Source organism: Suricata suricatta, chromosome 9 (genome assembly GCF_006229205.1).
Source record: "Suricata suricatta isolate VVHF042 chromosome 9, meerkat_22Aug2017_6uvM2_HiC, whole genome shotgun sequence".
NCBI classification, from domain to species: Eukaryota; Metazoa; Chordata; class Mammalia; order Carnivora; family Herpestidae; genus Suricata; species Suricata suricatta.
In genome coordinates, this window is record NC_043708.1 from 103,620,124 (window position 1) to 103,637,230 (window position 17,107).

At 45.4% G+C, this 17,107-nt stretch overlaps 1 protein-coding gene and 1 long non-coding RNA gene across 5 annotated transcripts in view; one reads left to right on the forward strand and one right to left on the reverse strand.

Annotated features, from left to right (window-relative positions):
* DIS3L (DIS3 like exosome 3'-5' exoribonuclease) overlaps positions 1–17,107 on the forward strand; it is a 36,796-nt gene that overhangs the window by 12,706 nt on the left and 6,983 nt on the right. For 2 of the 4 annotated variants that reach the window (XM_029951412.1, XM_029951413.1), the window contains 8 exons: positions 1,985–2,120; positions 5,487–5,663; positions 7,364–7,442; positions 9,063–9,242; positions 11,526–11,695; positions 13,014–13,175; positions 15,110–15,357; positions 15,921–16,013. In XM_029951412.1, coding sequence (XP_029807272.1) covers positions 1,985–2,120; positions 5,487–5,663; positions 7,364–7,442; positions 9,063–9,242; positions 11,526–11,695; positions 13,014–13,175; positions 15,110–15,357; positions 15,921–16,013 — 1,245 coding nt within the window. Of the gene's footprint in view, positions 1–1,984; positions 2,121–5,486; positions 5,664–7,363; positions 7,443–9,062; positions 9,243–11,525; positions 11,696–13,013; positions 13,176–15,109; positions 15,358–15,920; positions 16,014–17,107 lie in introns of those variants that run through there. The other 2 variants (XM_029951414.1, XM_029951415.1) reach the window with 2 other exon arrangements.
* Positions 5,449–9,251, reverse strand: LOC115301499. The gene is made up of 2 exons (XR_003913139.1): positions 8,951–9,251; positions 5,449–5,918 (listed from the first exon to the last, which is right to left on the reverse strand). It is a non-coding gene; the product is annotated as an uncharacterized LOC115301499 (long non-coding RNA).

The following is a 17,107-nucleotide window of genomic DNA, read 5'->3' on the forward strand; positions in this document are numbered from 1 at the left end:
CGCAGGGGTTGAACCCAAGAACTGTGAGATCATGACCTGAGCCCAAGTCAGGCGCTCAATTGACTGAGCCACCCAGGCGCCCCTTTAATTTTTTTTTAATGTTTATTATTTTGAGAGAGAGAGAGAGAGAGAGAGAGGGAGAGAGAGAGCGTGAGTCAGTGAGGGGCAGAGAGAGGGAGACACAGAATCTGAAGCAGGCTCCAGGCACTGAGCTGTCAGCACAGAGCTCGACCTGGGGCTCGAACTCATGAAATGTGAGATCATGACCTGAGCCAAAGTCAGACATTTAACCAACTGAGCCACCCAGGTGCCCCTTTAATTTCTTTATCATTTGTTATCTGGGAGTTGATCTAAATAGTATGCTAGAATAAACCAGGAGTTATTTTGGCACTATGATTAATACTGAAATGCTTAATGTGTCACTGTTTTACATAGGTCATTTGAATACATACATATTTTAGAAATTATCATTAGGGAGCTATAGATACTCAGTGTGTTTGCCCCAGATCGTAGCAGCTGGTAGGAACATTCTGGTGATCCAGCAGTCATAACTTTAATGGGGCGGGGGGTAGGGGGAAGAATCTACTTTTAAGATAAGAGTATCTCAATTTTTCTGGTAGAAGTTGCTCTAATATCCCAACCAGTCTTATTAATCTGAAACTGGTAGGTTAATTCTGCCTAAGAGTAGTGATGTGGGAGGCAATTCCCTGAAACAGCAGTGAGGAAGTACGGGGAGTGAGGCAGAGGGCAAGGAGGGAAGGCAGTTAAGGATGTGTTAGTGCTGTGGGAGACTGAGGCTCAGTCCTACTGGGGGCCTCTCAGAAGCCGCGTAGTATGTGCCTCAGAAGTCATCTGGAAGAGCAAGGGCAGGGTGTTGTGTAAAGGAGACTTCCGCCTTTAGCTGAGGGTCATTCTGCAGGGGTGTTACCTCCACGCAGTGGGCCTAGGGTGGGAAGCACCTGCCACCCACCTGCAGCTAAAGTCAGAGGTGGGCCTGGGGCACAGGTTCTGGGCACCCATAGCCTCTGCCACACTCTTCTGTAGAGGGCCAAGGACATCTTAAGTTTTCAAATGTCTTATCCATCCAGAACATTTAAATCTTCTTTTTCCTTGTAACTCTTTATCTGAATAGCCATTAAATATTTAAATTCTCTAAAGTAAAATAAGCACTGATGCATACTGAGACCATAATTATAGTCCTAAGTTCCCACGGGGCTCAATACCAGAAAGGAAAGCAAATATTTCTCTAGATTAGGTCACATGTGAGCAGTTAGGATGATCTTACTTACTGTTCACACAGGCTTGCACATAGGAGATACTCAGTACATGTTGGCCAAATTTTTTTTTTTATCCAAAACTAAAGGAATCTTAGGTGGCATCGTAATTTGCAGAAAGGGAGACAGATGCCAACGAAACTGACTGTCCAGGCGTACATACTTCATTGGAAACACAATCCAGTCTTGAACCCACATCTCTAGACCCAGGCTATGTTTTCCAATTCTGAGTCTTTTCAGGAAGATTCCCATACATTTCATGTGACTCCATAGCAGACTCTACTGGATTGTGATCTTGAGGTAGACGCAGCCGAGTTTTTCTCTTAGCCAGACTTGTCTCTCCATCTTTGAAACCTCACGTAGCCTAGCTTGTCATCTCTGTGGTGCCGTGGTCCCAGCTTTCCAGCCAAAAGGTATTAAAGGACGGCAAAGCTTCGTGGATTCTAGGCGATATCAAGAAATGAAAGAGGTTGCCGTGGCGGTTGGATGTCTTAGGGAAGAAGAGACTGTCAGGTGCTCTCTGATTCGTGTTTGTGTACCCCAGACTACCCAACCCGGAGTACACTTATAGCAGGTGCTCAGGAAATATGTGTTGAATGAGTGAGTGGCCATCCGCATAAACGGAAGGATAGCAGATCAAAGGTGTGAAACTGAACAGCAGCCTGTGTCTGGCTGCCTTGGGAGGCCTCACGTGCCCGTTGCTTTTTTAGGAGCATATACAATGCGGCTGCTTGGTACTTCCACCACTGCCAAGATAGGATGCCAATCGTTATGGTGACAGAGGATGAAGAGGCTATACAGCAGTATGGAAGTGAAACCGAAGGAGTGTTTGTGATTTCCTTCAAGGTACATCCGTCTGATGTGTCCGTAAGTGTGTCTGTGTCTGTTCCTTTCCTCAGTGGCACCCATAATACTCTCAATCCCTGTGGCGATACAGAAGAGGGAACATCAAGAGTGAAGTAAGACTTCAGCCAATGAGTTCCATGTCTTTGTCTCTCCCCAACCCAGTAATCTTGACGTTAGCAAATTTAGGCAACTTCCCTGTGACTGGAAGACCCGTGGCATCTGAGAGTTGAGCCCAGGAAGCCCCGTTGACAGTACACCAATGGGCACAGTTCCAACAATAACAATATTAGTAATGATGTTGATGAGAATAGGTTGGATCCTATAAAATTGCCAATACTGTTATTTTTGACCTACAAAATGGCAGTTTTACATGGTCCCACCTAGAGCAGTAGCCAACATTGATCCCTGCAAGGCAGTATTATAAGTATTTTGTTCCATTGAATTCTTACCCCATGAGGTAGATGCTATCGTCCATATTTTACTGGTGTGGAAACTAAGGCACAGAAAGGCTAAGTAACTCACCCAAAGTCACACAGGCAGAAAGTGAAGGAAGCCCGGCCATGCTGACTCCAAAGCTGTTAACCTCTGTGCTCAGCCGCCTCCCACGTTGTTTCTCTGAGTCCACACACGACATAGTTTTAATCTTATTTTGTTTTTTAAGTTTATTTGTTTATTTTGAGAGAGAGAGTACAAGTTGGGGAGGGCCAGAGAGAGACAGGGAGAAAGGGAATCCCGAGAAGACTCCAGAACAGAGCCCGTTGTGGGGCTCGAACCCACGAACTGCGAGATCATGACCTGAGCCAAAACCGAGAGTCAGATACTTAACCGACTGAGCCACCCAGGCGCCCCTGTACACACGACACAGTCTTGTTTTGCCACTGCTCCTCCCTCTCCCCCACTCGTGAATGTGCGTGGGGGTTGGCAGGGATACAAGGAGGGGCGAGATGTGATATCATTTATGTGAAGGCTGTCACATCAGCTTGATATACAGATCACAGGTGGGAGCGGCATTATTGGTGATTGTTTCTTGAGGCTCTGTTAGCAACATAGCTCTCCTGTTCCTGGGGTACCCTTGGGGAAAGTGGGATGGCTGTTCATCTCTCAGGAGATTTCTAGTCTCTTCTGTCTGCCCAGCTGGCCAATCAAGTGCCAGAGGTTGATACCGGTTTTTGATTCAGAACTTCACATGAGGCCCTCCATTACCCCTGTCAGTTTACAGAAAGTCAAGTTGGATGTTGAATTGTAGACTCTATAAGAGTTCCCAGGTGCATGTATTGCTAAAGATTTGCCAATAGAATTTTCTTGGCCCTGCTTTAAAAAAGTGTGCCGGCGTGCCGGAGAGTTCTGGGGGCGCTGGATATTAATGGCAGTGTCACTTGTTTTTTCTGTTGCAATACATCATGTATGGTTCCCACAGAGGACAGTTGGCTAAAATTACATTTTTCTACTTTTTGTTAAAATTACTTTTGTTCGTAGTCCAGTATTATAGTACCGTTGATTGTGTATAGCGTCTCCTAAGCAAACTGTGTGACCACGGGCCTCCTAGAGGCGAATGATAGCAGGAAAAAAAAAGAGGCCAGATGAGAAGGCCAGAATTTTCTGTGGGGACATGAAGTTAGTTGGGAAGACTGAAGACAATAAATCCTCATGAAAAGGCGGTTTATAGTGGCAGGAGCTGGGTGGAGATCAGCAGTAAGTGACCATAGACTTGGGGTGCTGATATTAGCACAGACGGAACTTCTTAATGGACTGGGGAAGGAAAAGAAGTGATTTGAACAGGACCCTGATACCAAGGGAGAAATATTAGCATTGACAATAAATATAATGTATTTTCTTTTTTAAAAATTTTTAAATATTTATTTTTTAATTTTTTTTTGAGAGAGAGAGAGAGACAACATGAGAAGGAGAGGGTCAGAGAGAGAGGGAGACACAGAATCTGAAGACAGGCTCCAGGCTCTGAGCTAGCTGTCAGCACAGAGCCCGACACGGGGCTCGAACCCACAAACTGCGAGATCACAACCTGAGCCGAAGCTGGACAGATGCTCAACTGACTGAGCCACCCAGGCACCCCACTATTTATTTATTTTTGAGAGAGAGAGGGAGAGAGCGAGAGCGCAAGCACGAGCTGGGGAGGGGCAGAGAGAAAGAGACCTGAAGCAGGCCCAGGCTCTGCACTGTCAGCACAGAGCCTGATGTGGGGCTCAAACTCAGGAACTGCAAGATGTGACCTGAGGCAAAGTCAGATGCTCAACCAACGGGGCCACCCAGGCACCCCTGCATTTTCTTTTTAATGTGAGAAAAGTGAATGTGCTAGACTCAACCTTAGACTTAAAGTTGAATTAAAAACACATAAATTTGATTTTATTTAGTGACAGCCCACCATTCGAGGGAGTGTACTGCATCAGCACACCATCCATCCTCTTGCTGGTGGTGTCTTCTCTGACAGACTTACACCAAGAGGTGCAGTAACACTCAGCAATAGTCTACATGCGGGGCACCCTGACTACTTGTTTCAAAGTTTTGTACTAGGTCATCACACTAATAGTAACATCTGCATGAAGAGTGTTACTACATCTGTGGATGGTCACCAAGGCCGACTCCGTCATCTGGGAGCTTACTTGGGGGAAGTCTCAGAAGAACAGAAACACCTTGACTTTGCCCCTCTCTGCTCATTTGACGTAGCCAGTGGGTTAGAGGAAAGGAGACGTTTCCGCATGCACTTTATGCCTTGCCGTTTTTACGTGCTTATTGAAGTTTCTTATATATTTCAAATGTCCCAGAATAAAAAAACAAGACAAGAATGCACACATAAGAGCTTTTTCTCTGCAATCATTGCAGGTCATTGTCTGCAGCAATGAGATATACACGTAAAGATAGGCAGAAGGCAAGGCTGCCTGGGTGGTTCAGTCAGTTAAGTGTCCGACTTTAGCTAAAGTCATGATCTCACGGTTGGTGGAGTTCAAGCCCCGCGTCGGGCTCTGTGCTGACAGCTCAGAGCCTGGAGGCTGTTTTGGATTCTATGTCTCCCTCTCTCTCAGCCCCTCTCCTGCTCACCCACACTCTCTCAAAAACATTAAAGAAAAAAAAATAGGCAGAAGGCCATGTGTGTATGTTACATGCACATTGAGAAGAGGAGATTCGAAAGTGCAAAGTAAGCGTTCCATGGCAGGAAGGCCCTCCCTCGGGTTCGTTTGGTGAGGCTTTAGGGATTAATGAGATGGTGGAAAACTAGCCAGTCACATCGGGAAGGTAATGCCCATTGACCACCTCTTCAAAACCACACACCCGGGAGGGGACCGCTTATAATAGTACGAGGAGAAGCGCTATCTTCTGACCATGTTTCTCTTATACCTTTATTAAACGCAGGATTACCTGGACAACTTCTGGCCTGATTTAAAGGCTGCCCATGAGCTTTGTGACTCCATCCTTCAGTCTCGACGGGAAAGAGAGAATGAGAGTCAGGAGAGCCACGGGAAGGAGTACGCAGAGCATCTCCCCCTAGAAGTGCTGGAAGCTGGCATTAAATCTGGACGCTACATCCAGGTGAGGGTGGTCATAAGGCGTCGGCGCTGGGATGAGCCAGCGTGTTTTCTTCTCTCCTTTATGGCCTACCACGGGCCTTTAATTTCAAAGGCTGTAAATAGGCATGAGTAAGCCAGGCCTGTCATTGTTGGGGATGGTTGGAGAGTCGTTCTTCCTGGGGACACCTTGCCATCTGGTTTGGTGCTACTCTCTAATCTTCTTAACTGGGTTACGTACTGAGCATCACACAAGCAGCCTTATAAATGCCTCCAGTCTCTGGGAAAGAGAATATATTTTGGAATCAAGGTCTAGAGATTGGATACAATTGTGAAATTGGTGACATATGGCTTCTTCACCCCTTTCTGCCCCTTTTAAGGGCCCTTTTGTGGTCCCCCAGGACCCAGACCCCCAGAAGCTGTTAAGCTGCCTTGAGAAGGAATCAGATAAAATTATTATTCAGATCTCAACATTGTGCATGTGCGTGCGTGTGTGTGTGGGTATGTGTGCAGTGTTGTTATCACGTTGATAGATTTATGTATCCGCCACCACTATCGAGATCAAAATTGTTCCATCATGGATTTTACATTTTTAACAGGCAGCTCAGACAGTTTTTATACAGGCAAAGTTTGAGAATACCATGCTAAAGTCCCTCCCTAAAGTTATGGGTTTCTTTTTTTTGTTTTTGTTTTTCCTTTTGAGAGAGAGTGTGTGTGCTTACGCAGGGGAGGGGCAGAGGGAGAGAGAAAGAAAGGAAAGTGAGTGAGAGGGAGAGAGAAGATCCCAAGCAGGCTCCACACCCAGCACAGAGCCCTGCGCAGGGTTCAGTCTCATGACCCTGAGATCATGACTTGAGCTAAAATCAAGAGTTGGACGCTTAACCACCTGAGCCACCCAGGCACCCCTAGTATTTTAAATGAGTATAACTAGAGTGGCTCATGCTTCCAACTCGATAGTAAAGTTTATGGCATTCCAGGGAGGATATTTTGAGGAAGAAGATTTTTTTAAAGTCCACTCATCACTTAGGTAAAATAGATCATGGCACATTCAACACTTGGTATAGCCAAGAATAGTTCAGAGCGGTGGTGTGTTCTCTGGAGAAAAGAAACCTTGGTGATGAATATTTTTCCTAAAGAAAGGGATCACAGACCTTAAAAGAATATTTTGGGGATTTTCTTTATATTTACTTTTTCATTTTGAGACAGAGAGAGCAAGCGGGGGAGGGGCAGAGAGTGAGAATCCCAAACAGGCTCTGTACTGTCAGCACAGAGCCCAGTGCAAGGGCCTTGAACTCCCAAAACGTGAGACCATGATATGAGCCGAAGTCAAGAGTCGAACACTTAACTAATCAACTGAGCCATCCAGACATCCCATATTTTGGGGGATACTTTCATATGCTTTTTTAAAACTGTAGCTCGGGGCGCCTGGGTGGCTCAGTCCGTTAGGCCTCCGACTTCGGCTCAGGTCAGATCTCACGTTCGTGGGTTCGAGCCCCGCATCAGGCTCTGTGCTGCCAGCCAGCTCAGAGCCTGGAGCCTGCTTCCAGTTCTGTGTCTCCTTCTCTCTCTGCCCCTCCCCCTCTCATGCTCTGTCTCTCTCTGTATCAAAAATAAATAAAACATTAAAAAAATTTTTTAAATAAATAAAATAAAATAAAAACTGTAGCTCTGGGGGTAAAGCGGGCAGGAAAGAAAATTTTCAGTTGATTTTTATTATGATTTTAGGGAATCCTGAATGTCAACAAACACAGGGCACAGATAGAAGCTTTCGTTCGACTTCAGGGAGCCAGCTGCAAAGATTCAGGTTCAGTATACGCCTTACATAAACTTCCGTACTGTGTCTCTATTCTCGTATTGCACAATGAAGAAAGTAAGGGTGAAACTGTCATATCCTGTGTGCCATGTTAGATATCCCTGCTCTGGGTGTGTTTTATCTGTCCCCTCATGTTTTATCTATAGTTTATATATGTTTTTTAATTTTTTTAATGTTTACTTATTATTGATATAGAGAGAAACAGAGCACGAGTAGGGGAGGGGCAGAGAGAGAGGGAGACACAGAATCCGAAGCATGCTCCAGCCTCTGAGCTGTCAGCACAGAGTTTGATGCAGGGCTTGAACCCACGGACTATAAGATCATGATCTGAGCCGCAGTCGGATGCTTAACCGACTGAGCCACCCAGACGCCCCTATTATAGTCAGTTTTAAAAAATGAAAACAGCTAAGTTTTACTGAGTGCTCACTCTACATCAGGTTCTGTTCTAAGCACTGAGTGGAGATACTGCTTTGCACCTGTTATTGGTGAGGATACACAAAGCTGCAAGTGAAGAAACTAACACAGAGAAGCAAAGTAACTTGCTCAAGATCACATACTCGGGAAGTGGTGGGGCTGAATCTTTTGCTGGGGCAGTTTGGCTGTGATTTTAAGACCCTGTGCTGCCTTACTGGAATAATTTTATTTTGTTTTATAGATTTTTTTTAAGATTATTCATTTATTTTTGGGGCGCCTGGGTGGCTCAGTCGGTTAAGCCTCCGGCTTCGGCTCAGGTCAGATCTCACATTTGTGGGTTCGAGCCCCGCGTCAGGCTCTGTGCAGACAGCTAGCTCAGAGCCTGGAGCCTGCTTCCGGTTCTGTGTCTCCTTCTCTCTCTCTGCCCCTCCCCCTCTCATGCTCTGTCTCTGTATCAAAAATAAATAAAACATTAAAAAATTTAAAAAAAAAAGATTATTTATTTATTTTTGAGAGAGACAGTGTGAGCAGGGGGAGGGGCAGAGAGAGAGGGAAAGAGAATTCCAAGCAGGCTCCACCCTGTCCATGCAGAGCCCAACGCTGGACTCGAACTCACAAATTGTGAGATCTGACTGGAGCCAAAGTTAAGAGACGGGTGCTCAACTGACTGAGCCACCCAGGACTCCTGGAATAATTTTAAAAAGTGATAAAAATGAAGAAGGTGTGTAAATAAGTGATATCGTAACAGAGCGTGGTTCTTTGGTCTTCCAGTGTCGGGGTGGAAAGCCCTGGTAGCCAAGGGGGCGTGGCTGGATTGAAGGCGAATGAGAAGCCGAGTTTCTCTGACTTACGGTGGAGAGTTCAGCGGTATCTGTGGCTCCTTGGGCCTGCTGACCCCTCCCTGGCTGCATGGCCCCTGAGGCTATGTGACAGAAGTCCAGCCTGGGCTTATGTAGTCTCTTGCAGGGGACTGTCACCCACCTTAACAGACGGCCAGAGCGAGCCCTTAGCAAAAGCATGTGTGTAAAATGGCACAGCGGCAGTGTTTCTTCATTCCTAACTTGTGGCACAAAGTCTGACCTCACCTTTGAAAGGGGGAAGCTGTGGTTTGCAGGAACACTTCGGTGTTGGAAAGGCCTCACAGGCATGGCATCCCCCGTGGCCTTCCGGGGTTTCTGCGCCCCTGCCCACACACAGGTTTAGTCAGTGACATCCTAGTTCACGGCATGAAAGCCCGCAACCGCTCGATTCACGGAGACATGGTAGTCGTGGAACTGCTCCCCAAAACCGAATGGAAAGGAAGAACCACCTCGCTGTGTGAGAATGACAGTGATGACAAGGCCTCGGGGGACCCCCCGAGCGAGCCCATGCCCACAGGTGAGCCCACCAGCTGGTGTCCCGATTATCCACTCTTACTACCAAACATTTATTGTGCCAGACGTACTACAGTTATTACGGTACAATGTAGTTTCCCCCCCCCCCCCCCCCCCCCCCGTTGTCAGTTGCCTCTCTGCAGATTTATTTTATTCTCCCTACGGTTCAAATATGCTGCGCTGTCTCTTAGAACAGAACAAAACCAAAAATCCTCTCAAGTCCCTCATCCCCTGCAGCTACCGCCCTTTTCTCTGCTTCAGTTTATGGCGAGACTTTGTGAAACCCTTAGTCCTGCCTTCTCTCTGCTTCCTCTTTACCCATTCTCTCCCAAAGCCGCTACATTCAGGCGCCCCAGCCCCTGCCCCCCAAAAAAGACCTTGACCTCTTGCCAAGGACATCAGTGACCTCACTGCCAATGTAGCCCTTGGCATTCATAACCATCAGCAGCATTTGGCCAGCAGATCACTGCCTCATCTTTGGCTTCTTCTCCTCCCCTGCTGGCCACTCCTTCTTGGTCCTTTTGCTGGCGCTTCTCCATCTTATGGACCTCTGGGAAGCACCCAGGCTCCTCTCTGCATCTCCCTCTGCCCCCTCTCCCCGGGGACCGCCTTCACTCCTCTGGCTTTATTTATCCAGCGCAGCCCAGACACCCTTCTCAGCCTCCAGTGTTGTCTGTTTGGCATCTTGCCCTGGTGTCTGGTGGGCATGCCTAATAACAGTCTTCTGATTTCTACCCCCAAACCTGCTCCTCCCCGACTGTTCCCGTCTCCAGAAATGGCAAGTTCGTTCTACACTTGGTCAACTCCGAGGTCCTGGGACTGCCCTCGAATTTTTCTTTCACACATCAGCAAGTGCTGGCAGCTCGACTCCCAGATGCCACTGCTTCTCCCCCAGCCGGTGCACTAGAATCTACCCTTGGCACGATTACCCCAGCCGCCTCCTCACCAGTCTCCCTACCCACACCTTGGCTCCCAAATGGCCTTTTCTCCATAGGGGAGCCAGCCACGGGGGTCCTTTTATGTATTTATTAAGAGTGTGTGTGTGTGTGTGTGTGTGTGTGTGTGTGTTTGTTTGAGAGACAGAGACAGTGCGAACAGGGGAGGGTCAGAGAGAGGGGGAGACACAGAATCCGAAGCAGGCTCCAGGCTCTGAGCTGTCAGCACAGAGCCTGACGTGGGGCTCAAACCTGTAAACAGTGAAATCATGACCTGAGCCGAAGCCAGATGCTTAACCAACTGAGCCACCCAGGTGCCCCCACACACAGGGAACTTTTTAAAAGTCTTTAGGTCCTGTCATGTCTCTGCTCAAAGCGCTCCAGTGGCCGCTTCCTGCTTCTCTCAGAATGAAATTCAAAGGCCTTACCATGGCCTACAGGGTCCTGCCAGCTTGGGCTGCCTTGTGGCACTGTCCTCGTCATCACTCTGCTCCAGCTTCATGGACCAGCTTGTCCTTTGCACCACCGGAAACGAGCTTTCCACAAACCTCCTCATGCCAACATCCCTCACTTCAAGTCTCTGCTCAGATGTCACTTTATTTAAAATAACTGACCCTGTATCACTCTTGGTCACCTAACCCTCCTTTGGATCTTTCTGAGCAAACATCACTCCCTTCCCTGTATTGACTTCTTATTGCCTATTTCCCACCCCTACAGACACTCAAACTAGAGTGTCCAGTGCAGAAAACCTAAGACTTTGTTCTGATGCTGCTACATTCCCTGCACCTAGAACAGGGCCTCATACCTGGTAGGGGCTTAGTAAGCATTTGTGGAAAGATAGCACTTTTAACTAAAATTTGTTTTTTCTTGACCGTGGTCCGTGAGGATTGAAAAGTGCTGCATACCAGGCTTATGACTAGAATACTTTTCTGCATATAAGGTTGGCCCAAATGATCTTGGGTGGCGGGAAAATGCAAGAAAGACAGTGGCAATCAATGCACAGGAGAGAGCATGAGATGAAAAAAGTAAACATTACTGGCTTTTCCCAACATCCCTAAACCTGAGGTTGATGAGGGAAGGGCCAAAGAGAAAATGAGGCTAATGGAGTCTAGATGTCACTCGGACCCCACAGTAGGGAGGGCATACTGACGATGTTACTAAAAAACAAACTGATCTTTCAAAAAATTAGCATCTCAAGGCAAATGTTTGAGCATTTCTCGACTTGTGTGAGTGTGTGCTTGATACAAACGGATCGTTGTGTTTTCTGTTCTCTCCCTCGCTGCTGAGCTAGTCACCATCAGATAGGGAACATCTCACCAGCAACGGCCTTCTTTTGTTTTGTTCTCCCAAAGGCAGAGTGGTGGGCATCCTTCAGAAGAACTGGCGAGATTACGTGGTGACCTTTCCATCCAAAGAAGAGGTCCAATCTCAGGGCAAAAATGCTCAGAAAATCCTAGTCACACCTTGGGACTACAGAATTCCCAAGATCCGAATTAGCACTCAGCAGGCAGAAGCCCTCCAGGTAGCTGGCATTGTCCTTCTGCTGTTCTCCCGCTTCTGTGTTTGCCGGCTTTTGTGCAATCCTAGGAAACACTGTTCATTCCTTTGTATCAGAAGGGATAAATTATTGATGGTATCTGGCATTTCGAGATCCTGGTGTGAATTTTTTTTAATTCTAAATATATAGAACCATCTATTAAATAGTCCTTAGTTAATAAATGAAGGCCAGAGAGAAACTGTCCTAGAAAGAGCTGTGTAGGACAGCTACAGAGTACATACGTTATCCAGCTGTCCAACACAGAAACTTTCAATAGATATGCTTTGCCAACACTAACAAGCTTTCTTCCAGCAAGTGATATAGAAATATGATTACCCTGCCCTGTAGGGATGATATAGTGGTACTTCACTGAATCGATTATCCATAAAGGAATATAGTACTGGGGAGAAGACATACGCAGGAAAGTTAGACATTAACCTGTACTGTGGTGAAGCGTGTAGACATCGGCCAGTTTGGATTTGCCTGATGTTGTGCAGTTTGTAAATGAGACACTGAAGCAGAATGCCCGCAGTCAGTAACCAGGTCATTGTGTTCCCTTCTGCATCTTTTTCAGGCTCTCTGGGGCCAGGCACAACCATTGCTTCCCAGATCCCAGGAGTTTGCTGGAATTTGGGAGCAGTGAGGTTCAGTTCACACTGACACCTCCTTTCCCACCAAAAGCTCTCTTTAAAAATTAGAAAGTAACTTCAAAGAAAGTAGACTGTATCTCCCACAATCACAAAATGTTTTGTTTTCAAATTGTACTGTGCACCATGGGGTTTTCCTCTGTGTTGTGAATGTTAGCTAGAATGTGTTACAATTGGCTTTTTTTTTCCTTTTAAGTATTTATTTATTTTGAGAGAGAGAGAGCCTGTGTGAGAGCTGTGGAGGGGCAGAGAGAGAGAATCTAAAGCAGGCTCCAAAGCTGCCAGTGCAGAGCCCAAAGTGGGGCTTTACCCCACGAACCTTGAGATCATGACCTGAGCCAAAACCAAGAGTCAGACGCTTGTCTGAGTCACCCAGGCACCCCACCATTGGCTTTCTTTAACAGAATAAAATTTCCAGCCCCCTTATTTGGTTTAGAGAGGTACTGCTTCCCTCCAAAGCCTTGGGCCGAGTATTTACATACCATCTGGCAATTTAGTAAAACAGCAAGAACCAAAACAAAACACAAAACCCACAGTTAAATTGGCCACTCTTTTTGGAGCTGGGTGCTGTTTATCTCCTCTGTTCAGTGCTTCAAATTGACCCACTCAATCCCCGGTGCTGGGCTAATAATGGTTTTTCTCCCTTTTTCATGCAGGACTTCAGGGTGGTTGTGCGTATCGACTCCTGGGAGTCAACATCATTGTATCCCAACGGACATTTTGTGCGCGTGTTAGGAAGAATCGGAGATCTGGAAGGGGAAATCGCGACCATATTGGTGGAAAACAGTATTTCAGTGGTGCCTTTCTCCGAAGCTCAGGTCAGGTTTCCCTGAGTCCCTTGGTCTGGTGAAAGACATTCTGTACCATTTCTTTTTGCATTTGTCTGTTTGTTTGGTCTTTAAGAAGAAAAAAATCTCTGTGCTGGGTAGCCACTCACTAAAGCCGTAGATACTAGAAGACTCTCACTCCTCTCTATTCTGTGTTTGGACCAGACCGAAGTCAGCTTCAAGTGCATAGTTCGTTTCCTAGAACCTCACAGCCCTTAAATTTTTACATTTTCCAACTGTGCTTAAAAATGGCACGTCAGTTCCTCTTGTCAGTGCATATCCATCCCCGGCAGCTGCGAGGGGGCCTCGCTACAGACCCTGCTGGGCTCCACTCCCTGTCCCAATCCTTCAGCCAGAGACCCGCACAGAGCTGCGGGAAGCGGCTTCTGAGTTCTATACATCTCTGACCCACGGGTCAGAAAAATCATGCTCATGAAACAGTTTCTGTAACCTTTGCAGAAAACACAAATTCAATAAACATTAAACATTAGCTATTTCCATCACTTTATGATCTCATAAAATCTTCATAAATCTTGTTTATTATTATTCTTGCATAACTATATTCACAGTGTACCCATGCTATTTTCTGTTCTGTTTCTTTCACTTAAAATTATTTCTGTGTATTGACATAGCTACTTCTTAGTAGTTATGGTACTTGATTGTGTATTGATGTACCCTGGTTTGTTTAAGTCTTCTGCAGTTGTGGGGCCTTGGGCTGTTTAATTTTTCAGGAGTATTAAAAAAAAAAACGCTACTTCAAACATTTTTACAAACATTGCTCTTTTTTTCCCCTTTTTCATCATTTTTCTTGGGACGTAATCCTTAAAGTAAGATTACCAAGTCAAAGGGCATAAAAAATTTAAGTGGCTTTTCTTATGTATTGGTAGATTGTTCTCGAGAAAAATTAGACCAGTTTGCATTGCCATCAAGAGTGTATGGGTGTCCTTATTTTCATTACAGTTTTTGACAGAACAGTAGGTATAATAGTAAAATATTTTGAAATATTTTACATTATTAAATTTTTATGTTTAACATTAGTTTCTGAAAATTATTTGTTGAGTTGCTTTGACAGCTCTTAGTGAAAATGTTAGAATAAAATAAAGCATGAATTAAACTTGATAGGACTAGAATTTTCTCTTCTCATTTAGCCTACTTACTGCAAATTGATGGCCTAAACAAGTCATAATGGAGAGAGAATGCCTTAGATTGGTCCTGCTGAAATTACCTTTAAGGAATAGGCTTTTAGTATTTGGGACATGTTGATTTTTTTGGGGGGGGGCCTGAATTGAATTAAAAGCTCAACTGCATTTAAACAAGTGAATCATTTGAAAAAGGGGTAGAGGTTGTGCTCTTATTTTATTTTATTTTTTTTTAACATTTATTTTTGAAAGACAGAGAGAGCATGAGCAGGGGAGGGGCGGACAGAGAGGGGGACACAGAATCTGAAGCAGGCTCCAGTCTCTGAGCTGTCAGCACAGAGCCTGACGCAGGGCTCGAACTCACAAACCGTGAGATCATGACGTGAGCCAATGTCGGCCACTTAACCAACTGAGCCACCCAGGGGCCCTGAGGTTGTGCTCTTGATAAGCCTCCATTTATCTCCATTTATCCTTGCTCTGGCCTCCATAACTAAAGAAGCTGCTGGAAACTGGCACGTTTCCTGTCAGACTGTAAGGATCCTCAGGGGCAGGGAATTATGTCTTTCCTCTTGGCTCCTGACCTTTCCAGAGCCTCGCACAGTTCCTGACACACCTAAGGCACCTAATAAATAATTATTGGTCTAACAAAGCGAATGCAGATTAGTTGCAAAAGGTAATGGGGAATGAATGGGACTTCTAGGAGGTGGTAGTGAGAATCTTTGAGAGCCCAGGATTTCATAGGAAACCTGGGCTGTGTGAACTGCCGAATATCTGACTCTTGTACAGATGTGTGAGATGCCAGTAAACACACCAGGGAATCCCTGGAGGGTGAGTCCTGAAGAGGAGCGAGAACGGAAAGACCTGAGGAAAACCCATCTTGTGTTCAGCATTGACCCGAAAGGCTGTGAGGATGTGGATGACACACTCTCGGTCAGAACCTTGAATAACGGCAACTTGGAACTTGGGGTCCACATCGCCGATGTGACGCACTTTGTGGCACCAAATTCGTATGTTGACATTGAAGCTAGAACAAGGTAATGCTATTTGAAATGAACACTGTGGTTGTGTGTGTGTGACTGTAACATATTCCATACCTCTCCACTTCCCGATTTTCAAAACGAACATTTCACAATTCTGTGCAATTCTGCAAATCCCTCCTAGGTGGGAAAAATATTGAGGTCTACCTCCCCTTTCCCTTTCGAGAAGTAGCACCTTGATCAATTTACCTTTCCTTTTTTTCAGTAGAACCTTTCACATACTTTCCTTCTAAATTGCAGTGAGTTAAATGTTTCAGTAGGAATACCATTTTACATGAATACTGGCTCATTACACTCCAATTTTTCTTTGACAACTAAGATTCATGCCACTTTTTCTTTTTCATATCAGCAGAAGAACATTCAGCCCAAGGCAGTACCCCTTAGAAAAGTGGGAGCATGGGAATAGTTTTATTACCCAGTCCGCTGCACTTTATGAAAAAGCAACAGCCTAGGGGGATTTGCACTGAGGATTTGGCCATTTCCCTCCCTGCCGCCCATGCAGTCAGCACTTCTGCCTCTCGCCGCTGAAGGTCACGCACCCGCATGTGTGTCATTCACAGGGCCACCACTTATTATTTAGCAGACCGGCGCTATGACATGCTGCCATCCATCCTCAGCGCTGATTTGTGCTCACTTCTGGGAGGCGTTGATAGGTGAGTTTATTCATAGCTTGTGGGTTTTTTGGGTTTTGTTTTTTTAATCTCCAGACTTTGTCCTGGCTCTTCTGTGATGCCCAGTGCTCTTGCTTCTGGCCTCTTTCTCCTCTTCCTTCTAATATGCTCTACCCCTGCTCCCCACCCCCATTTTCCCCCTGTATCCTTCGCACCCGCTTAGTTTTAGGCATCTTTATTTCGTTAGCTTTCCCTTCCCTTCCTCTCGTCTTTTCTGTTTATCTAGCTCAGAGGCTGCTTCTGCCTCTGTTGTTGGCTTTGTAAACTCAGCTAAGGTCTGAGAAGAAACAAGGCTTTGCACATATGTAGTCCCTGGTTGAGGCTATTTTGCATGAAGATCATGAACATAGGGAGTTTTTTGTGTATTTGTTATAGTCAATGTTTATAGCTATCTTTAAATATGTAAGAAAACCAAAATCCATAGATTCCAAAAGATATTTAATGAACTCCCTCCTACCATTTTCCCCTAGCTACCAATTTTTTACATGGTTTTCTAGATATAATGCACATACATGCAAATGTGGACGTGTGGTCTTTTATGCACAGATGGTGACATCGTGTCTCACACACACACACACACACACACACTGTTCAGCACCTTGCTTTTTTTTCTCTTAACAGTGTATGTTGGAGATCATTCCATATTAATCTATGGAAATAGATGATTTATCTATGGAACAGTTGCTTCTCTATGGAAATTTGGATTGTTTTCAATCTTTCGCTATTACAAACAAAACTGTACTGAATTATATGGAACATGAGTCATTTCACATTTTTAAAAGTGCAGTATATCTGGAGGATAAATTTCTAGAAGTGGAATTTCTATGTCAAAGGGCATATGCATTTGTGTTTAGATAGATGTACTCAAATTGCCTTCCATAAAGGTTAAACCAGTTATATTCCTACCACCAACATGTGAAAATGCTTGTTTCCCTAAAGCCTTGCCAACACAATGTTGTATTTTTTTAATCTTTGCCAATTTAATAGATGAAAATGATATTGTAGGAGTGCCTGGTGGCTCAGTTGGTTAAGCCTCTGACTTTAGCTTAGGTCATGACCTCATGGTTTGTGAGTTT